Source organism: Zootoca vivipara, chromosome 17 (genome assembly GCF_963506605.1).
Source record: "Zootoca vivipara chromosome 17, rZooViv1.1, whole genome shotgun sequence".
Lineage (NCBI taxonomy): Eukaryota > Metazoa > Chordata > Lepidosauria > Squamata > Lacertidae > Zootoca > Zootoca vivipara.
Window position 1 is genome coordinate 22,687,768 of NC_083292.1, and position 21,441 is coordinate 22,709,208.

At 46.6% G+C, this 21,441-nt stretch overlaps 1 protein-coding gene across 2 annotated transcripts in view; it reads left to right on the top strand.

The window, feature by feature from the left end:
- Nucleotides 1-1,118: 1,118 nt before the first annotated feature.
- Nucleotides 1,119-21,441, top strand: part of FBXW8 (F-box and WD repeat domain containing 8) — a 65,013-nt gene continuing 44,690 nt past the window's right edge. For both annotated transcript variants that reach the window (XM_035098286.2, XM_060269290.1), the window contains exons 1-4: nucleotides 1,119-1,523; nucleotides 3,995-4,099; nucleotides 14,884-15,048; nucleotides 15,802-15,890. In XM_035098286.2, the coding sequence (XP_034954177.1) occupies nucleotides 1,173-1,523; nucleotides 3,995-4,099; nucleotides 14,884-15,048; nucleotides 15,802-15,890 (710 nt within the window). In that variant the 5' untranslated portion in view covers nucleotides 1,119-1,172. The remainder of the gene's footprint in view (nucleotides 1,524-3,994; nucleotides 4,100-14,883; nucleotides 15,049-15,801; nucleotides 15,891-21,441) is intronic.

The window sequence follows — 21,441 nt, forward strand, 5'->3', positions numbered from 1 at the left end:
GGGGTGAGATCCCGTTGCTTGGTCCCAGCTCCTGCCAACCTAGCAGTTCGAAAGCACGTCAAGGTGCAAGTAGATAAATAGGAACCGCTACAGCGGGAAGGTAAACGGCATTTCCGTGTGCTGCTCTGGTTCGCCAGAAGCGGCTTTGTCATGCTGGCCACATGACCCGGAATCTGTATGCCGGCTCCCTCGGCCAATAACGCGAGATGAGCGCCGCAACCCTAGAGTCGGTCACGACTGGACCTAATGGTCAGGGGTCCCTTTACCTTTACCTAGGTATGATGTATCTGGGCGGTGGTCTTGGGCTACATCCCTTCTGTGATGTATGTATGATCAGGGCCAGCCCTAAGGCAAGGCTGGATGGTGCAATGCGCCAGGGCACCGGGCCGCCAGGGGGGCGCCGCGCTCGCCAGACATGTGCTGTGAAACGTGGGGGGGGGGCAGAGGGATATTCGCACCACGGCGCCAGATATGCTTAAGACGGCCCTGTGTATGATGTATGGAGGGGTGGTCTTGAGCTCCAGGGCAGGGAATTTCAAAATGTCTATAAGGGCAGTCACACCTTTGCTCTGGATCCTCCTCCTTTCTCCTGCCTGTAAGGGAGAACCCTGTTGCAACAGTTCAATAAAGATCAGGCTTACTAGCTGCTTTGCTTCTCAATATTCTCTGGTTGGCTTCTGTTATTTCTCCTACCGATGGAGAACCTACAAAGGACTCTATAAGGGCAGATTTTGTTTACAACACTGGCATGGGATGTTATGTTCACAAGAAGAAATGTTAAGACTGGTTTTTCCAGATATTTGCGAGGAGTCGGGTAAGCGGAGAATGCCATAATAAGCTGCTTGGCGGCTACCGGAGTGGCATGAAATGCACCGCTGCTGCTTTATTATCTATACGTTTCTGCGCGGGGAGAATGTGCCGTAACAGAGCGCGGTTTGCAGAGGAATCTCTCCGCACCGGCTTTCCGTGGAACGCGGAGCTGCTCCCGCCTTCTCCGCCGGCGCTGCCTTCGCTGATTGGCCGAGCGCGCTGCTCCCCGACGACGCGGCGGAACCCCGGAACGGGCAGCCTCAGTTTCCGCCCGGGCTGCTATCGCCAGCGGACCTAGAAACCGGAAGTGGCCGGCTCCGGTGTCAACCCCGTCAGAGCCCGGTGTCTCTGTTCGGGTTGCTATGGACGACGGAGCGGCCGAGCTGGAGCTTTTCCGCCGCCGCTGGCGGGCAGAGCTGACTCCGGAGGGCCGCAGGAAGAGCAGCAGAGGGCCGGTGGGCAGAGGCGACCGGAAAAGGCGGCGCGGCGGGGATGGCGGGGCTCCGGAGCCCGTGCGGAGCTGGGGCTGCTGCGGAGGCGTCGCTCGGTTGGAGCCGGAGGAGGAGCAGCCGCCGCTGATGCCGCCGCCGCCGCCTCAGAGGCCTTCCCGCAGCCCCACCGCGGCGGACTGTGATCTGGGAGGTGCCGCCGCCGCCGCCGAGGCTCGAGGAGGAGGAAAGGAGGACCTTTTGGAGCAGCTCATCCTGGACTTGGTACGGGAAGGAACGAGGAGTAGGATTAAAAGCAGTATTGAGTTTGTTTGGTTTTTTACCACTAGTGGCTACAGGTCAGGGGGAAGCGTTATGCTTTTATTTATAATTTATAATAATAATAAAATTTATTACAGTATTTATACCTCGCTCATCTGGCTGGGTTTCCCTAGCCACTCTGAGCGGCTTCCAGCAAAATATTAAAATGCAACAATTCATCAAATATTAAAAGCTTCCCTAAAAAGGGCTCCCTTCTGATGTATTCTAAAAGTCAGATAGTTGTTTATTTCTTTGACATCTGATGGGAGGGCGTTCCACAGGGCGGGCGCCACCACCGAGAAGACCCTCTGCCTGGTTCCCTGTAATTTCACTTCTCACAGTGAGGGAACCTCTCACAGTGAGGGAACCGCCAGAAGGTTTTGCATGCAGAGGATCATAGAATCGTAGGGTTTGGAAGGGATCCTGAGGGCCATCTAGTCCCTTAGTTCCCAACATGGGGCAGTTTTATTTTTAAGGGGGACAATTTGAGAATGAGTTATTATTTAGGCTTCCTCCAGGTGAATAGGAGTTCACTTTTTGAATAATAAGAATTATATGTTACAAATTCTGCAAAAAACAAGTTAGAGATGAGCTTGCAGTACTGTATCTCCAAATATGGGAGAGTTGTGTACAGCTATTAACCAAATTAACCATTCCCGCAGACAAGATTTGGGGATGTGTGTGTGTGTGTGTGTGTAGAGAGAGAGAGAGACAGGAAGTTCCATTGCACTCAAAAGTTGTTCTGCACACACACAATGATCTTGTTGGATACAACCCTTATATACTGCCCCTCAGCAGAGTGTCCATTGCTATGGTATGCAACAAGAAATTTAAAACTTCTTCCTGCATCTCTGTCTGTCTTGCTAATCTTAAAACTTTCAGTTAATACAAAGGTTAGAAGAAGCTTGTTCCTCTCCCTTCTGGTTAATTGCGTTGTTTTGTTTTGTTTTTTGTTTTAAAAGCACAGATTAAATTTCTGATGGCAGTAAATTAATCCATTTAGTAAACCAGAGCTCCATTAGCGCACTGGTGTGTAAATGTGTGTCTCCAGGGAGCGGATGGCGATGTTTGTCTTTTGGATTCCTGATAAAAGCTACAGCTAGTTTTGCAAGGGGATTTTTTTTCTTTTAATGTGCTCTGTATGCTTTTTGATGATGGGTTATTTAGTACTCAAAACAGCCTGTAAAGGTGAAGAAATAATTGTGCATTACTTTAAGGATTTCTTCCCTCAAATTGAAGGAATAGGATGCTTCATCTAATGGCCTTCTCTGGGGCAGGATGTGTGTTTGGAGGAGGCAGCCTAAGAGGAGCTATTTTGAGTAGTCCTTTTCTTCTGCCTTCCTGGGCTCCCTTCTGAATGAGGTCTATGGGCCAAAGGAGAGGTAGCCTGTTTCTCTGCACACTTGTCTTTCCATTTCACGTATGGAGCTGAACGATAATTTTGTGCTCGGAGAGTGATCTTGTCTGGATGCTCACATGTCAGCTGAGCAAAATACGGAGCTGAGCAAACTTTGTTCACACACATGCAGCCTCTGTCTTCTTAGCATTACCTCCATTAAACCCCTAAGTTGTCAGTTAGCCATAGTTTCTGGTTCCATCTGAACTGAGAAACGATGGTTTCCAGGTTTGGAACAGGATTGCTTCAAGCCTTGTTCAATCCCCAAGTGAAAACATCGGTAGCAGGGGGTGGAAAAGAGCTGCTTCCAGGCAGAGCTGGCGCTGTTGAGTTAGGGGGACATATAGGGTTGTATCCAAATTAGTTCTACTCAGAGTAGAACCATTGAAATGAATGGACCTTTGTCATGGCCATTAACATCAGTGGGTCCATTCTGAGTAGGGCTGGCATTGGGTGGGTGCAGATGGTATAAGGCAGCTTTTATACCTGGGGACACAACATGCTCTTAGACACCCTTCTGGTGGCTGCTGAGCTTCCTTGACCCTCCCAATTCTTTCTTTTTTATGAGTTTTTTTTGGCACTGTTTGAGAATTTGCACAATTTTTTTATTAGTGGTTGTTGTTCATGTTGCTGTTGTCTGCTTTTTTGACTATTTTGTTTTGGTGTGTGCCTTAGTCAAGGCTAGCTCAGGCCAGTTATTTTCAATAAGTCTGCTCTGATTAACATTGGTTACAACCCTATGCATGTAAGCTATGTTTGGGATAGTTGCAGGCTCTGTGCTTTGCCAGTTTTCCTTCTGTAAAATGGGTACTTTACTGTGCCCACAGCCTCTGGGTCCCCAAAAGTTAAGGGCTCCTGTTCTACGCCAATTCTTTGTAAGATTCTTTATCAGAATGAAGACTGTGGGCTCGTACATGCAAAAAAGCAGATCGGCCACTTGTGCCTCTTTCCTGTTCCTTCTAGGATGTGAAATAAATAGCAATACAGTACAGTATTTTATTTTAACTCCTGTCTCCCACTTTTTCTGACTGCTTTTCAGAATGAAATAAACGAAGTTCCCTTCTTTGACGTTCAGCTGCCTTATGAACTGGCGTTAAAAATATTTCAGTTCCTCGGCAGGACGGAACTGGGGAGATGCGCTCAAGTAAGTCTTTGCCAGGTTTGCTGGTGCTTCTCGCGTCCTTTCTGAATGTACTACTTGGAAGTAAACACCATTGGGATCAGTGGGTTGCGCCCAACTGAGTGGTAATAATGCTCTGCAGTATTATCTATTTGTTATTGCAATTTCAAATCTAGTCCTCCATCATGTCTGAGCACCATCTCTCTATTTTGTGGGGAAGCTGGAGCACTCTGGCAACACTTTGACAGTCCCCATCTCCCAGCCACTGACACCTTGACTGCTTCATGACCACTTCCTGAGCTCCGTGGAGCTCTCAGGATTGGCTGCGGGGGTGGGGGGTGGGGAAGAAACTTTTGAGACCAAAGTGAACCAGATACTGATGGAAAGAGGTGCTAAGTTACAAAAAGAACTGAGAGGCTAGAACAGGCATCCCCAAACTTCGGCTCTCCAGATGTTTTGGACTACAGTTCCCATCTTCCCCGACCACTGGTCCTGTTAGCTAGGGATCATGGGAGTTGTAGGCCAAAACATCTGGAGGGCCGCAGTTTGGGGATGCCTGGGCTAGAGAGAAGAAATTTCAGGAACACACTTTAGAAAGTGAGAAAATATTGACATAAAACATTTAACAGGTTCCCCAAAGCAGTCAATATTGGCCCCCTAGGAGTGATGGGTCTCTGCTGGGGATGAATAAATACCTGGTTGGTTGTGTGTGCCAATAATAATAATAATAATAATAATAATAATAATAATAATAATAATTTTATTTTTTATTATTATTTATGCCCTGCCCATCTGGCTGGGGTTCCATCAAGCATTAAAAACCTCCTGATACAGGGCTGCCTTCAGATTTCTTCTAAAAGTTGTGTAATTCTTTATCTCCTTGACATCTGATGGGAGGGTGTTCCATAGGGCGAGCACCACTACCAAGAAGGCCCTCTGCCTGGTTCCCTGTAACTTCGCTTCTCGCAGTGAGGGAATCAGCAGAAGACCCTCAGTGTCTGGGCTAAGCTATTGGGGTAGAGATGCTTCTTCATATATACTGGGCTTTAAAAGTCAGTACCAACACTTTGAATTGTGCTCGGAAACATACTTGGAAGGCTTAGGAGTGGGAAATAAGTTTTACAATTCATAGTTTTTCAAAAAGTTCGGAACCTCACCTCTACATATTTCCGTTTTTATTTCTGACATTGTGATATATCGGTATTTTGCAGTGTTTAGCTGGTGATCTGTTGTGCTGTTGAAAGCCAGATATCGCCCAGCCTTACTCTGTACTTAGTCTGAAGTTTCCGCAATACAACAATGTTCTCAAACCTTGCTGCTTTATTGCTTAAAAAAAAGATTGCACATAGGTATTTCTTGACTTTGACATTTTTTAAGAATTTGGGTTGGGATCGATGACTACTTTATAAGCTCATCAAAGGGTCAGTGTATGTGGGTGGTATAGAAACCTCTGACTTCTGCACAGCTGAAATGTAGCCCAATGTACAGAAGTAAAAGTCCCATCTGTTGCTCCAGCCATTTTTGCTTCTGGCCCTCCCCACCTCTGGCATGTTTCCCCGAAGGGTTGCCAACGAGGGAGTGCTGAAAAAGCTCCCTCCTCCTGGCTTGCGTTAAACAACCTCTTCTGATCAGGAAATCATCTGGGTTTTTTATTGGAAGATTTCACCAGTTTTTTTGACTCAAAGGACAGAGTGGTATGCTTTCGCTGCAAAGAAACTCCCGGGCAGAAGAAATGGAAAGATTTGAGCAGTTAGCATTGGGGACTTCTAAAAGCAGGCAATAGACGTTTTTCGTGTAAGGGTTTTGTTGCGTCAGGTCATTCCTTCCTTTCAAATCACTCTGTTGTAACGCCTGCAATGGAGATTTTACACAGAAATTGTACCCCAAAGTTGTCCAGGCCAATTGCTTGGTGCAATAAACTGGCCTTGACTTTCTTCTCCCACTATATATATATATATTAGGAACTGCTTTTTATTATGCTCTCTTCTTGACATTAAGCAAATGGTGGGCTTCTGAAGCCATTCTTGAGAAGCAGTCCCAGGATATTTAGGAGGCAGCTGAGCAGCTGTGTTCTGTGCGCTTTACAAGGCTTTTGGAGCAAGATGGATGGCCAAAGCTTTTAGTCAGCTTCTAAAGCGATCAAGTAAAAAGCAAAGCCATAAAAAATAAAGACCGTTTTCATTTTCCTCCCGGTGCTTTTGATTTTATTTTTTGGCTGAATGATGGAAGACCTCTTCTGTTAAATGGAATGCCATGCTGCTTCTCACAGCTGTTGTTCTGTTAGCATTTGTTATTACTATTATTGCCATTATTGTGATTCTTATGGGCGGCAGAGCAGTTTGAGAGTCAGCGAAGTCGCATTGGTTAGTGTGAACTGGCGTTGTGAGCAATGCGAGCTCGAAAGAGATGTTTAAAGTTGGGTAAGAGTAAAAGACCTGGATCCTTCTAAATAAAATAGGAAAATGAAATTTAAATTTAATTAATTTAACTTTAATTTAACGTTAAAAGGTTGGAATGTCAACAAAATTGCTCAACTATGGCAACAAATTGATTTGTCTACTCAGATCAGAGTCCTAATATGACCAGCAGATGATAATGAAATATGTCAAGGACCAGACATGTTTTGACCCAATGAATCATTTTCAGTGGCCAGAAGGAAACTATTGTATACAACTTGGTCACAGAGAATTTGTCCACTGGGTTAGACTGTCTAAATGGTTTATACTAATTTAGGTCATTGTTCCAGCTAGCTCAGTATTGTCTACACTGACTGGCAGCGACTCTCCCAGGTTTTAGATAGGAGGTCCTCCTTCCAGTCCTGCCTGGAGATGCTGAGGATTGAACCTGGGACCTCCTGCATGTAAAGGAGATACTCTGTCACTGAGCCATAGCCCTTCCTCATGAAAGTATAAAAGCATCAAACGGCACTCCACTCAAGCATGCTCTGGTTCCCTTTTAGGATTCAGTTAATCACTAAAATAACTACGGTATATATGCTACGTATGTGAGATTATATAACACAAATTTCTTGCATATTTGTATTTATCTCTTGGATATTTTGCTGGTAAGATTCAGTGGAAACCTGGGAAAGAACTCACTCACAGTGTTTGAAACTCCCATTGTTGTAGGCATGTTTTGCGACAGGGAATTTCATTTGCGTGAGCAGTTTCTGAACTCTAGGCACAGTACTGCGCCTAAGATTTCAGATTAAAACTGCAGAGTGGAAGGAAAGGAGAACCTTTTTCTTCCCCCCACTTCTAGCTCCTCTCTGAAGTCTGGAGAAGAGACCGTCTTAAGAATATTAGAGGGATGGGCAGGGGAAGGACCAGACTATGTGAAAAATGAACATAATATTTTAGATGCAGTTCATTCATTTTCAGCTTTGTATTCTTGTTATTAAAAAGTGCAACTAGACATTCTGTTGTTGCACCCATAACCTAGGTTTCAGCTGCCATTTAGCTCCTAGCTTTCATATCTCAGTTTCTAACACTGTTCACAGATTTTATATATATATATTAAGATGCTTTTGAGTGGCTCAGCTTAGCTTTCAGCAGACAGGCATCTATACCAATAAAATCAAGGGCGATATTTCTTTCTCTCTTCCTATCTCTTTTAGGTAGTGGGAAGTCTTTTTTTCTTTTTAAAAAAAAATCTTTTGGCATCCAGTTGCTCACCTGTACCCTTAACTCATGCTGAGCTAGGAAGTTTGAGCTCGAGCCAAATGCTGTGTGTGTGTTTGCCCGTGCTTTAAATGGGAGCAACGCTTGTAAAGCAGGATGCTCGATACACTTTTTATTAGCGGTTTCTTGCAGCTGTGCCTCGCTCAGCGGAGCTTTTACTAGGCTTGGCAGTGCCAGTTCCTGGTGCATTAATGGGGGTGTCTGGTCATACGGCCCCTCCTTGGAAAAACCCAGGTTTATAAGGCTAGTGGGGCTACAAGTAATCTGATTAAAATCACAGTGGGATAATGTTTTTGTTTTGCTTTTTTCCCTCCATGAGTGTTAAAAGGACCTCTTGGAACCCGAGAATCCACTTAGGAGCGTGTATGCTTTCTAAAGCAATGTTTTAACTTAGATTTGGCAATGGTGCTAGAAATGCTTTCTATGTTGGCAAGCCTTGGCTTTTGTTTTCTACCCCTCTCTTCCTTCCCTTCCCTTCCTTCCTTCCTTCCTCCCTTCCTTCCCTACCCCATCTTCATTTTGAGGCTGGCAAACCTTCGTTGCGTTTACTTCTCTCTCTTGTTCAGAAGCCTTACCAATGTCAGCAGATGCTCGATTTAGCTAAAATGGAGAGCAGAGAAGAGTTTAGCATGATTTATTGCTACTTCCGCTCACTGGAAGGACAGATCCTGAAGCTGAGGCTCCAATACTTTGGCCCCCTCATGAGAAGAGAAAATTCCCTGGAAAAGACCCTGATGTTGGGAAAGATTGAGGGCACAAGGAGAAGGGGACAACAGAGGACGAGATGGTTGGACAGTGTTCTCGAAGCTACGAACATGAATGAGTTTGACCAAACTGCGGGACACAGTGGAAGACAGGAGTGCCTGACGTGCTCTGGTCCATGGGGTCACGAAGAGTCGGACACGACTAAACGACTAAACAACAACAACAATTGCTACTTCCATTTATAGACTGCTTTACTGCCTGAAAGACCTCAAAGCGGTTTACACACATTATGAGTAGTAAAAAAAAAAAGTCAAGTGATTCACATAGCAAAATACTCGTACCATGTCCAATCCATAACACAAAACAAATAATAATAATAATTGCATTTATATCCCACATTTTTCTCCAAGGAACTCAAGGTGGTGCACATGCCTTTCCACCTCCTCATTCATTCCCCAAAACAACCCTGTGAGTTAGGTTTGACTGAGAGCCAATGAGCAGACATTGATTTTAAAGAATCATAGAATCATAGAGTTGGGAAGAGACCACAAGGGCCATCCAGTTCAACCCCCTGCCGAGCAGGAAACACCATCAAAGCATTCTTGACATATGCCTGTCAAGCCTCTGCTTAAAGACCTCCAAAGAAGGAGACTCCACCACACTCCTTGGTAGCAAATTCCACTGCCAAACAGCTCTTACTGTCAGGAAGTTCTTCCTAATGTTTAGGTGGAATCTTCTTTCTTGTAGTTTGAATCCATTGCTCCGTGTCCGCTTCTCTGGAGCAGCAGAAAACAACCTTTCTCCCTCCTCTATACGACATCCTTTTATATATTTGAACATGGCTATCATATCACACCTTAACCTTCTCTTCTCCAGGCTAAAGATACCCAGCTCCCTAAGCCGTTCCTCATAACGCATCGTTTCCAGGCCTTTGACCATTTTGGTTGCCCTCTTCTGGACACGTTCCAGCTTGTCAGTATCCTTCTTGAACTGCGGTGCCCAGAACTGGACACAGTACTCCAGGTGAGGTCTGACCAGAGCAGAATACAGTGGTACTATTACTTCCCTTGATCTAGATGCTATACTCCTATTGATGCAGCCCAGAACTGCATTGGCTTTTTTAGCTGCTGCATCACACTGAGAACAAGAAAGCAAATAAATAAATCATTGTCACCAACTTCTGAGTGCATCACATACGCGGTGGAGAAGACTGGGACAACTGTAGGCATTTTTGGATTATATGGAATATCTAGAGCCATTTTAATCTGACTTTAGTCCAGGCCATGGGACCGAGTTGGTCTTGGTCACCCTGCTGGGGATGACCTCTATTAATGGGACAACCGGGGCTGATCTTGGTCCTTCTCAAGCTTTCTGTGGCTATTTAATATTGTTGACTGCCGTATCCTCCTGGACTACGTGGGATGGGATTTGGGGGCCCTGTTACTTACATGACCCAGTCCAGAGAGCAGCATTGGAAGAGTGTGGTTTGGGGTTTTTTTTGTCTCTCGGTATTTGTGCTATGGGGTGCCATCGGGCGACTGTGATGTCTTGGGGTTTCTTCTGGCACACAGAGAAAAGGAATTCAGGGTAGTAAATTTTCCTATTTCTTAAGTTTTCCCTGAAGACTCCCCCCTTTCCTTTTTTTCTGAAGACTATTCAATCATTCAAGAAAGGGTCATAACCCATTGGTTTGAGCACCTGCTTTGGATGCTAAAGGTCCCAGGTTTAATCCCCATCACCTCCAGTAAGGACTAGGAATGTCCCCTTTCTGCAACCCTTCAGAACCGCTGCCAGTCATTGTTGGCCATGCTGAACAAGATGGACTAACAGGTTCCTGTGAGCCGCTGGAGCCTGAAGCAATCCAACCCAGGCACAGGGTGGGCAAAGTCCCAGTGATCAATGGGCCTATTGTTGAGTCATGTTAGCTATCCTTACCATCTCTGTGGGCCTTGAAGCTCAACCTGCCAGGGGAAGGCCAAAGCTGGATATCAGTCTCCATGGATGGGTGCAGGGAACATACTAGGACAATCGACTCTGCAAAGAGAAGACTGTGTGCTTCTCGCATGTAATGATGGGCAATTACGTCACCCTTCTGGGCAATTACATCACCCAGTTGCGCAGTTACATCACAGGAGAAGCAGCAGAGGAGGAGGAAGCTGCAGAACTGCGGGAAGAGGAAGAGGAGCGGCTGCGGGTGTGGCGGCAGGTGGAGCGGGCGGAGCGGGAGTGGCAGCGGCTGGAGCTTGAGCGGGAGCAGCAGCGGCGGGCGTTGGAGCAGCAGCGGGCGTTGGAGCAGCAGCGGGCGTTGGAGCAGCAGCGGCAAAGCCTGGCGCAGGAAGAGGAGCAGTGGCTGCAGGAGCAGGCGCGGCAGCAGGAAATCCGCCGGAGGCTGAGCTCCCGGCAGAGTGACCCCGCTCAGAAGGAAGTGATACGCCAGCGGCAATTGCAGCTGGTGGCAAAGCACTGGGACCACTTGGAGGCCAAGGACTCCCGCCTGTTTGCCGCGCAAGAGCTGTATCGGCAGTCGATACAGGACCACCAGGATAATGCCAACCTGCGCGCGGATCGGCGGATGGAGCACGAGCAGCGCCGGCTGCGCCACAGCCTCGACGTCGCGCGCCAGGAGACGGAGAGGTGGGTGGAGCAGGAGCAGCAGCGGGTGGACGCGGCCCTCCTCAATCAGCAGCAGCTGGCTATGCTACACGACCCACATGGCTTCCATCAACCCTTCTAACTCAGTGAGGCACCACAAAGCGTCGCTGGCAGGGGGTTGCGTCCGTGATATTCCCAGTCGTCCTGGGTGCTGCGTCAGCCGCAATTGCACTGTGGGTAGTGGAGAGCGAATGGCCATTTGTATCACCCAGATGACCGGCAGACCGTCCTGGAAAGAAGGAGATGATCATCACCGCTAATCAAGAGGGTGCTTCTGGGAGAACCGCGATGCACATGTTGAAACTCCATTGAGGAAGGAATTAACTCTCCGTGATATTGCCTTTTGGAACCTTGCCTGATAGGACTTGGGACTGGGATTTCCTTGAGTCGTCACTCCTTTGAGACTGAATTAGAGGAGTGAAGCTCACGTGGCCCACCATTCCTTCCTGTCTTCTTCCCAGTGTTCTGTGCCCCTCCCGTCACTTGCCATGTATCCTGTGACCTCATAAAAGCACAGGGAATGGGCATGACATTTATCCACCTTGGATGATGAGGATTTATTCATCGGCTGCTTCTTGGCCCCCACAAGCCCCCCCCAAAGTGGTGAACTCTTAAAGCAAAGTATACAATAAAGTACAATTAAACAAGCAAAGCAAAGTAAGCGATAGAATGCAGTGAAATGACATAGGTCAACTGGCTAGCAAAACAGTGTAAGGCAGCACAGTAGAAGTGCAGGAAAGTTGAGCCTTCCCAAGCTAGAAGGCAAGTGTGACCTCAACAAGCATACATCCATCATGCTTGAAAACTAGTAGCACCCCAGGACATGGGGTGCTAACATTCCAACACCCACCAGCTCAAGTCAGCGGGGCCAAAGGGTTGATAAGGGGAGTTTCAGGTTCCACAACCACTGGCTTAAGATGCCCTCTGAGTGCCCAAAGGAAACTCAGCTTGGCTTAAGACAGTGGTTCCCAAAAATCCCTGCTCCCAGTGGGAGACCTGAAAATTGCTGATTGCCTTGGCTTGCCCCACTTTGTGATTTTTCTGCATGTCGAAGCAATTGTAAGGCTCTGTGCTAGATGTTGTGCAATTTTTAATCGTACTTTTCTTGCTGCTTTTATTTCTTCTGTTGTATTTTATTGCGTTAGAATTTGTCTTCCACAGAATACAGATTGTCAAACAGTAAAATGCAATGTAAGAAATATATTTGAATATAAGCCGTAATTTAAAAAATGCAATTAAAAATCAGTGTATTTGATGCAGACATGCCACAGCCCACCAAAACGAAGTTCATGGACCACGGTTTGGTATTCCCTGGCCTGCAACCTCTGGCCTTTTCTATGAGAGATTGCATCATGATTTTGGGAGTGCTCCCCCCCCCTTTACTTAGTTTTATGATTAGCGTTATAAACGGAGCCTTAAACGGCTCAGAACGTCAATACTTCAAGGGCCCCATACGAATCGACCTGAACCCTGCAATCATCATTTGAGGCTGTTATTCATGTGCTCCCTCTAAGAGAGGTCCAGAGGGTAGTAACACGAGAGTGGGTCTTCTCTGCGGTGAGATTTCTTGTTGCCTTTTGCATGTATTTGGGGCTCAGAGCAACAGGAACAAGCCCACATTAATCTCTCCTGCTGATGGAGAACGGCCGTAGCTCAGTGACAGAGCATCTGCTTTGAACATAGAAGACCCCAGGTTCAATCCCCAGTATCTCCAAGGTGGGGCTGGGAGGAAGCCTTGTCTGAAACCCTGGAGAGCCCCTGCCTGTCTGTGTCGACAGTGCTGAGCTAGACGGACCCATGGTCTGAATCTTGAGTATAAGGCCATTTTCTATCATCCTGAAAACCAGAGTGGGCAGAAACAGGGCACTAAAACTGTGGGCAATTTAAAGCAGAAAAAACATGCACATGGTGGAAAAAACCATAAGACAAATCAGCCTGTCAGGCAAAAGGCCTGTCTGAATCATTTCTGATTTTAAAAAAGACATTTACTTGTTCTTTGGAAGGTTTCCACAGAGGGTTAGACAAGGCCTTGTCTCAGAAAAGGAACTCCAAAGCACAAGAGCAGCAGTGAGAAGTTATTCTCTGCTTCCCCCCAGGTGTGCATCAAACCCGGGGTAGCCACCATCCAGATATTTCCAGAGTGCAGCTCCCATGACCTCTGACCTTTGGCCGTGTTGGCTGAGGCTTATGGGAACTGTAGTACAGAAAGACCTGGAGTGCGACACACCAACTATCCCTAGATTAAATCCCCCCCCTGCTCTGATTCAGCAGAGCGTTTGTGTTTTTCATATCTCTACAGCATTTGGCGTGACTCTAAAGAGAGAGCGAAAGAGAGAGAAGGCACTGAGCTGCAATTTAGCTAAAGTGGCCGATAAGCCCTCGTGAAGGTTTATTCTGGGGAAATAACAAAAGGACCTTATTCTGCCTTCTATATAGACCTGCCTGAATGTTAAGGTGGGGGTGGGGTACTGTTCTTAGGTAACACATAGCAGGGCCTTCTCTGTGTTGGTATCCTGTTTATTGAACTCTCTCCCTTTGGAGGTGTGTCTGGCACCATCATTTTAGTTATTTCAACCATTGGGCAGGATGCATCTCTTCACCCAGGTTTTGAGGAGCCAATGAATTATTTTAGATTGGGTTTTGTGCCTCTCCCCCTTTTTTGCTCTGTCATAATCTTTGTGCTTTTAAGTCAAGAGTCCTTAACCTTTTCAGACCAGTGATCCACCTTTAGCCCAAACATGCATTTGGGAATCAATTTTACACCATATAGTTCTACTGCAGTAATGTTGCTGCTCTACCCCACTGGAGGGTCTCTACCCCACTGGCTGAGGACTGATGGTCAGGGTAGAAAAGGAATCGGAAGTGGAGGGGAAGGAGAGCAAGTTCGTTTTCCAGTTGCAGCAAGAGCATCTATCACTCTCAGTGTTGCCAAGCAAAACCCACCAAGAACTGACCCCAGACACTTTGTAATTTTCCTCTTTGGAGTTTGTGACATGACTACAACTTTTAAGATGTTGGCGCCCATGTTACTCTGTGCTACTTTTATTTATTGTTTTCAACGCTACTAGACCCATCTGTACAACATGCTCCGTACACTTCTTATTTTGCTTCTTTAATTCTAGTCGTTGAGCAATAAAAATTTGATTTGATGTGCTTTGGAAGGATTTCCAATAAATGACCTTGCACATTGGTACCAAAAGACTGCGATGCGTTGCTTTATTAGACAAGCTCACACAAGGAGTGAAACTTGCTGGGTGTGTTTGCAGCTGTATCACTTTGTTTTACTGAGTATGCAGGAGTTAAGTGGGCCTGGCCATCCCTTGCGTGCAGCATATTCTCATTTGTTTGGGGGGGGGGAGCAACAAGTCAGTCCAGAACCTGTAAGGAAGCTGCTTACAGTATTAATTTGAACTGCCAGTAAACCAGTTTGTACTTACCTGTCTCTTCCATTCTTCCAATTGACTGTGGAATAGTGTATGATTTATTTGTAACAATCCTTGAGTCTGCTTTCTAAGAACATAAGGAGAGCCTGCTTGATCAGGCCAATGGCCCTCCTAGCCCAGCATCCTGTTCTCACAGTGGCCAACCAGATGCCCCTAGGAGACCTGCAGGCAGGACCTGAGCATGACAGCAACTCTCCCCTCTCAGGTGGGGGAAAGAGACCATTATAACACAGCACAGCCAAAATTCACTTTAACTCCATGCATGAAGATGCTGCCAGCCTCCAAGAAACGTACTGTCTGGAGCTGATACCCGTCTTGCTGCTTTTAGGTTAGCAAGCCCTGGAAGGTCCTTGCAGAAGACCAGCTCCTTTGGTTCCGGTTGTGCCAAAAAGAAGGTTACCTGCCCAACAGTCAAATATCTGATTCACCTTTCTGGAAAAGGACCCTCCGGGAATGCCGGGAGAAGGAGCAGGTTTTAAGAACCAACTGGAAGGTAAACTCTGTGGGGGGGGGGATTCTTCTTTTGGAATCCATTATGACTCTATTAGGCAGAGGTCGGGGGACCTATTTTAGCCTGAGGGTTGCATGCTTGTGACAGGCTGGGCCAGGGGCAAAAGTCAGCAGAGTGATGAATGTAAATTTTAACCTTGTATAGTAAGCTAGTTCCTACACACACACACACACACACACACACACACACACACACACACACACACACACACCCCTTTCCATCCAGGCAATCAAGAGACATAATCAGAATTCACGGATGCATTTTTGCCAGGCAAAACCACACAAGGGCAGTACAAATCAGGGCTGGTGAGAGGTATGGCTCAGGAGGGTGGGTGACCTAGGCAGAGGCATATGATGGGCATCAACTCTCAATGATTTCAGACAGAGAGCTTTCATAGCCCTATCTGGAGGCACGGGGAGTGGGTGGGTGGGTGGGTGGGTGAACCTGGCATCTTTTGGACACAAAGCATGTGCCCTGCTATTGAGCGTTCCCCTGCATACAGGAACACAGGAAGCTGCTTTCTATCAAGTCAGACCCTCAAACCATCTAACTTAGTGTTGCCGGCTCTGACTGGCAGCAGCTCTCCGTGGTTTCAGACAGGAGCCTTTTGAGATTGAGCGTGGGGGCCTCCTGCATGCACAGAGCTATGACCCTTCTGGTAGTGGGGAAGCAGAATGGTTGGGATTGCCATGTGGCTGATCAGGGCCAATGCCATCCCATTGTCTTCCTCTGCAGAACCGCATTGGCGCCGTGAGCCAGCTGCAGTACGAACTTGGGAAAGTTCTGTGTGATGTGCATTCTTGCGACGGGGTGGTCATTGCCGGGTAAGTACATGGTCGTTGGCATCCTGAGAGTTCTGTTTTGCGGACTGAACACTTCTCCTCCCACCGGCAGCCTTGCTGGGTGTGGCATGGCCAATGCAATGGGCTGTATCCAATGCAGCTGTGAGTTAAAGTCGCTTAGCTGTATACTTATTGCGCTGGCGGAAGGTTGTTGCATGAGGGAAAATGTGCATGCGTATTCAGAGATGGTTGGGCTGCAAGAATCGTCAACAAGCTTATGCCAAAACAGCTGTTGTGCTAGATTCCTTTGTTGCCCAGCCTTTAAATTCTGCCATCCGCTGGAGCAAAGGTTCTTGTGCTAAGGGTCCGAGAATGTTGAATGTTGCCTAGAAGAATTGAATTGACAGCCTAATTGAGGTTCTCAGGGGAGGTGATTTTTTTCAGGCACCTTAGCATTCAACAGAGAATGTTGGATACAGCCCATAGTGACCTCCTGGTGTTGCCGGACTATACTTCTCATCATCCCTGACATTTGGGGCTGATGGGAGTTGTAGACCAAATATCTGGAAGACTACAGGTTTCCCATCCTTGCTTTAAGACTATAAAGTTTAATAAACTCTCTCTTTCAAACACAGCCCTACAAAGTAGCCATCTTCTGGGCTCAACCTGCTATCACAATGACAATTTTTGCTCTGTGTTTGTTTGCATCCAGTCTTTCTGGCCAGTTACAATGATCTTACAAACTTAACCAGAATAGTATCCATAATTCAGATAATTTGCTAGCAACACAAAGGTATCACATCTCTTCTACTGTTGATTTGCTACATGTCTTAGAAGTGGCAGCCAAAAAAAATATCTGGCTTTTTTTTCTTGTAAGATTTTCCTTGTTTGCTGTAATGGGCTAATATGACTACGCCCCTGAAAATTTCAAGATGTAATACATGGGTAGGCAAACTAAGGCCCAGGGGCCGGATCCGTCCCAATCGCCTTCTCAATGCGGCCCGCAGACAGTCGGGAATCAGTGTGTTTTTACATGAGTAGAATGTGTCCTTTTATTTAAAATGCGTCTCTGGGTTATTTGTGGGGCCTGCCTGGTGGTTTTACATGAGTAGAATGTGTGCTTTTATTTAAAATGTATCCCTGGGTTATGTGTGGGGCATAGGAATTCATTCATAATTTTTTTCAGAATATAGTCCAGCCCCCCCCCCAAGGTCTGAGGGTCAGTGGACCGGCCCCCCGCTGAAAAGTTTGCTGACCCCTGGTGTAATACATTCAAAATAAATTCTGAAAATCCAGATATTTGTGTGTGTGTGTGTGTGTGAGAGAGAGAGAGAGAGAGAGAGAACATAAAACTTGATCACCAAAAGCCAGCTGATTTCAAAATCTTGGTCTTGGCTTCAGGAAAATGTTCCATACATTGACACTGGCATATCTAAGCAGCTCGTGGGATCTGTGCTGAGAAACAAATGGTTAAGTATCCACGCAGGTCCTAATATCCCCAGCATGTGATTAAGCATACTGGCATTTCAAAGATATGAATCACTTAAGAGGTTTCTCTGTTAAACTTGGGGATTCCAGTAGAAACCCTGAAGGGGAGTCTTGTATGCCTGCCTGCCTTCCTGCCTGTTTGTTTTATTTAGAGCATTTGTGCACCATATTTCAGCTCCCAGAGTGGTATAAATACTATCACTATCAGTTAAAAATAATAATAGGCGGTCTCCAGTCTCAGGTTTATGATTTTAAAGAAACCCTAAAAATGACACATAAGGGAAAGGAAGGGAAATCAAACTCAGGCATGTTAGGTATTTGCATGATGGGTCACCAAACACACATCTTGGCTAAGTAATAATAATAATAATTTATACCCCGCCCATCTAGCTGGGTTTCCCCAGCCACTCTGGGCGGCTTCCAACAGAAAAATAAAATAAAATAATCGATTAAACATTAAAAGCCTCCCTAAACAGGGCTGCCTTCAGATGTCTTCTAAAAATCTGGTAGCTGGTTTTCTCTTTGACATCTGATGGGAGGGTGTTCCACAGGGCGGGCGCCACTACCGAGAAGGCCCTCTGCCTGGTTCCCTGCAACTTGGCTTCTCGGTAGTGGACCTCAGTGTCTGGGCAGAACGATGGGGGTGGAGACACTCCTTCAGGTATACTGGACTGAGGCCATTGAGGGCTTTAAAGGTCAGCACCAACACTTTGAATTGTGCTCGGAAACGTACTGGGAGCCAATGTAGATCTTTCAAGACCGGCGGCCGCTCCCAGTCACCAGTCTAGCTGCCACATTCTGGATTAGTTGAAGAGAGCAAGCCAGTTTTGTCCTGTTGGGTTAAGACATGAAATCCTCTATCCTGTTTTCAGAGTGGCCACCCAGGACCTGAGCACACAAGTGCTATCACCCCATGCCCTTAATGGTTTCCAGCAGCTGGAATTCAGAAGCATTAGTAACAGTGGAGGCAAAGTATTGTTCTTGTGGCTTCCAGCCATCAATACCCTTATCTTCCATGAATTAGTCCAGTCCTCTTTTAAAGCCATCCAGGTTGGTGGCAATCACTGCCTCTCCTGTGGGAGTGAGTTCCAGAGTTTTAGCACTGCTCTTCATGAAGAAGTCATGAGCTGGGCTGCAGCTGGTGCTTTTAAGGGAGCTGAACACTGGTCCTTATGGGAGAGAAGTTGACAGGACAGCAGAGGCGACCAAAAGGGAAGTAGGAGCCTGAATCTTTGCTTGAGAAAGTTACTGTCTTAAGTAACTAAGTATGCTAGAGCTTTTGAAAGCATTGATTGATCCACGGATTGTGTGTGTGTGTGTTTTAATTGAAGATGGTCTCTGCAAAACAGTGTCTGTTGCTGATGTTACTTACTTGGGGTTTAATCACTTATTTGCCTAAAAGGGGGCTTAGAAATTTGAAACCCCTCAAAACATTTCTTTCCCCTCCAGAACTGGCTGCTCAAGGGGATGGTGGGGAAGTGAACTCATTTTAGCTCAGTGGAATTTGAGATTTTCTTTCTTTCTTTTTTTTACATCCCCCCCACCCCTGCCAAGAGCCTAGGCTCGTCTTTGGATTAAGAGCCTGACTGATGTATCCCCAAACCATAAAACTGAATCTGTTATTTAACAGAGATAAAACTTATTATTGTGGCTTTTAGCTGAAATGCTTGCCGGGGGGGGGGGGGAGGCAATGATAGTAGTTAAAAGCTAAACTCTGCTTGATACCCTTTCTTCATGCCTTGGAACGGGGTTTGCACTGGAGTGCTGAATGTCTCCCCTGGGCTGCATTTTCTGAACCACCCGAGAGAGATTTGTCCACTCCCACAACGGCACATCGTTTCTATTTATCACCACAATTGCTTTATCTGCAATGCAGAGTTGAAAAGGTTTAATAACGCAGGTCGTTTAATGCCCTGAGCCTTATTAATTCTGTTCCTACGCTTTAAAAAAAGGGAGGGGGGTTGAGAATGATTGTCCCAGGTTAATCAGTAATCTTACCTTAACTTAGAATGTATATAGATCAGGTAGAGTCCCTCTCTCCCTCTCCCACCCCCTCTCTCTCCTCACCCCCTCCCAGCACGCCCCCCCCCCATCCCCACTTTCCAGCCTCCCAGTCTTTCAGAAGCCACCATGCGGGCGCTCAGTAGAAGTGGTGATGTCATACGAACTGTGAAATTGGCTCAGCCCTGCCATAAATCAATGTATGGTATTTTACAGCAACGCTTCATTTTAATGATACATTTTTGTGGAGTAGGATTAGAGTCAATTGTCTGTATAAAATAAATATATATCTCCTGCTCCATTAATGCCAGATTCTTTGAGTGGCGGAGGCAAAGGCAGCTTGAACTAAATTCAGGGAGTAGTTCTTCCCTCCTCTTTTCTTTTTTTCTTTTTTCCCCAGGATGAAATGTTGAGAATTGATTGCCTCCCACTAATAGCTAAGTCGGTATTGACTGTGCCCCTTCAAAGGTCTTAATTTTTTGCAACCCCCCACTCCTTTTCAAACGTGGCTTCAGATTGCAGCTGGTGCGAGGCCTCGTTCAGGTATCTTTGGCAGAGGGGCTCATGACATTTTGAGGACCCCAGGGAGGCGGATGTTTGCACAGATTCGGTCTAGCTGGAGAGCTGCTGATATCTGAAAAGACCATTTCTGGAAGCAGCCAAGCCACACGGCAGTTCAGCCACTGTTTCCCCTCTGTGAGATCCAGACATTTTGCAAGCCTGGAGGGGGGGTGTCTAATCTAACACCACCCCAAGCAGCATCCGCTGTGGTTTTGCTCCCTCCTTTTTGGGGGGGGGGTAGGGGACATAAAATCAAGATTAGATATGGTCATCATAAGACCAGGTCTTTTCTGAAAAGCAGAGTAAAAGTTATTGGTGCTAGCCACTGCTGGAAGCATCATGCCTCTGAACAGCAGTTTCTGTGAATCATCATAGGTGAGAGCGCTGTCTCACTCAGGTCTTGCATGCCACAGTTCTGGCAGGTCTTAATATCTCGACTGAAACTAGAACCCTTCTTACCTTCATATTAGAAGAGCCAGTGTAGTATAGGGGTTGGAGTGTCAGACCTGGGAGAGACCAGAGTTCCTATTTCCAATCGGCCATAAAGCCCGCTGGGTGCCCTTGGAGTGTAACAGGGCTGTACAGTGGTACCTCGGGTTACAAACGCTTCAGGTTACAAACTCCGCTAACCCAGAAATAGTACCTCAGGTTAAGAACTTTGCTTCAGGATGAGAACAGAAATCGTACTCCGGTGTCGTGGCGGCAGCAGGAGGCCCCATTAGCTAAAGTGGTGCTTCAGGTTAAGAACAGTTTCAGGTTAAGAACGGACCTCCGGAATGAATTAAGTTCTTCACCAGAGGTACCACTGTAGTGGGAATTAATTGGGATGGGGAAGAACAACTTTTAGAAGACACCTGAAGGCAGCCCTGTATCGGGAGGTTTTAAATGCTTGATGTTTTTATTATGTTTTTAGATTAGATATGCTGTAAGACACCCAGAGTGGCTTAGATGGGTAGGGTATAAGAGGAGGAGGAGGAGGAGGAGGAGGAGGAGGAGGAGGAGGAGGAGGAGGAGGAGGAGGAGGAGGAGGAGGAGGAGGAGGAGGAGGAAGAAGTTGTTCATGTGTGCAATCCTGACTTGCTTGGAGAAAAATGTGGGGTGTAAATGCAATACAAAAGCAAGGGGTTTTGTGGCCCTCCATGAGCCAGTATTGAAACACACAAGAGCCTGCCGGATCGGGCCAGTGGTCCATCCATTTCAGCATCCTTTTCTCACAGTGGCCAGCAGAGCACTAGCCATCATGGCTAATAGCCATTGGTAACCTTCGCCTCCAAGAATTTGACCAGTCCTCTTTTAAAGCCTTCCCAGTTGGTGGCCATCACTGCTTCTTGTAGGAGGGAGTTCCATAGTTTAACAATGCACTGCTTGAAGGCCTTCATGTTTCTGGCTGTGGCCAGTTGCATTTCTCCGGGAAGGATACAAGTAGGGTGCGAAGGGAACAGCCCCCATGCTTTCCCCTTCTCCTGGTCCCCAGCCATGCTCCAGAAGTAGTAATGTAGAAAAGCTGCCTTCTCTCCGGCCAGACTCTTTATCTACCCAACTG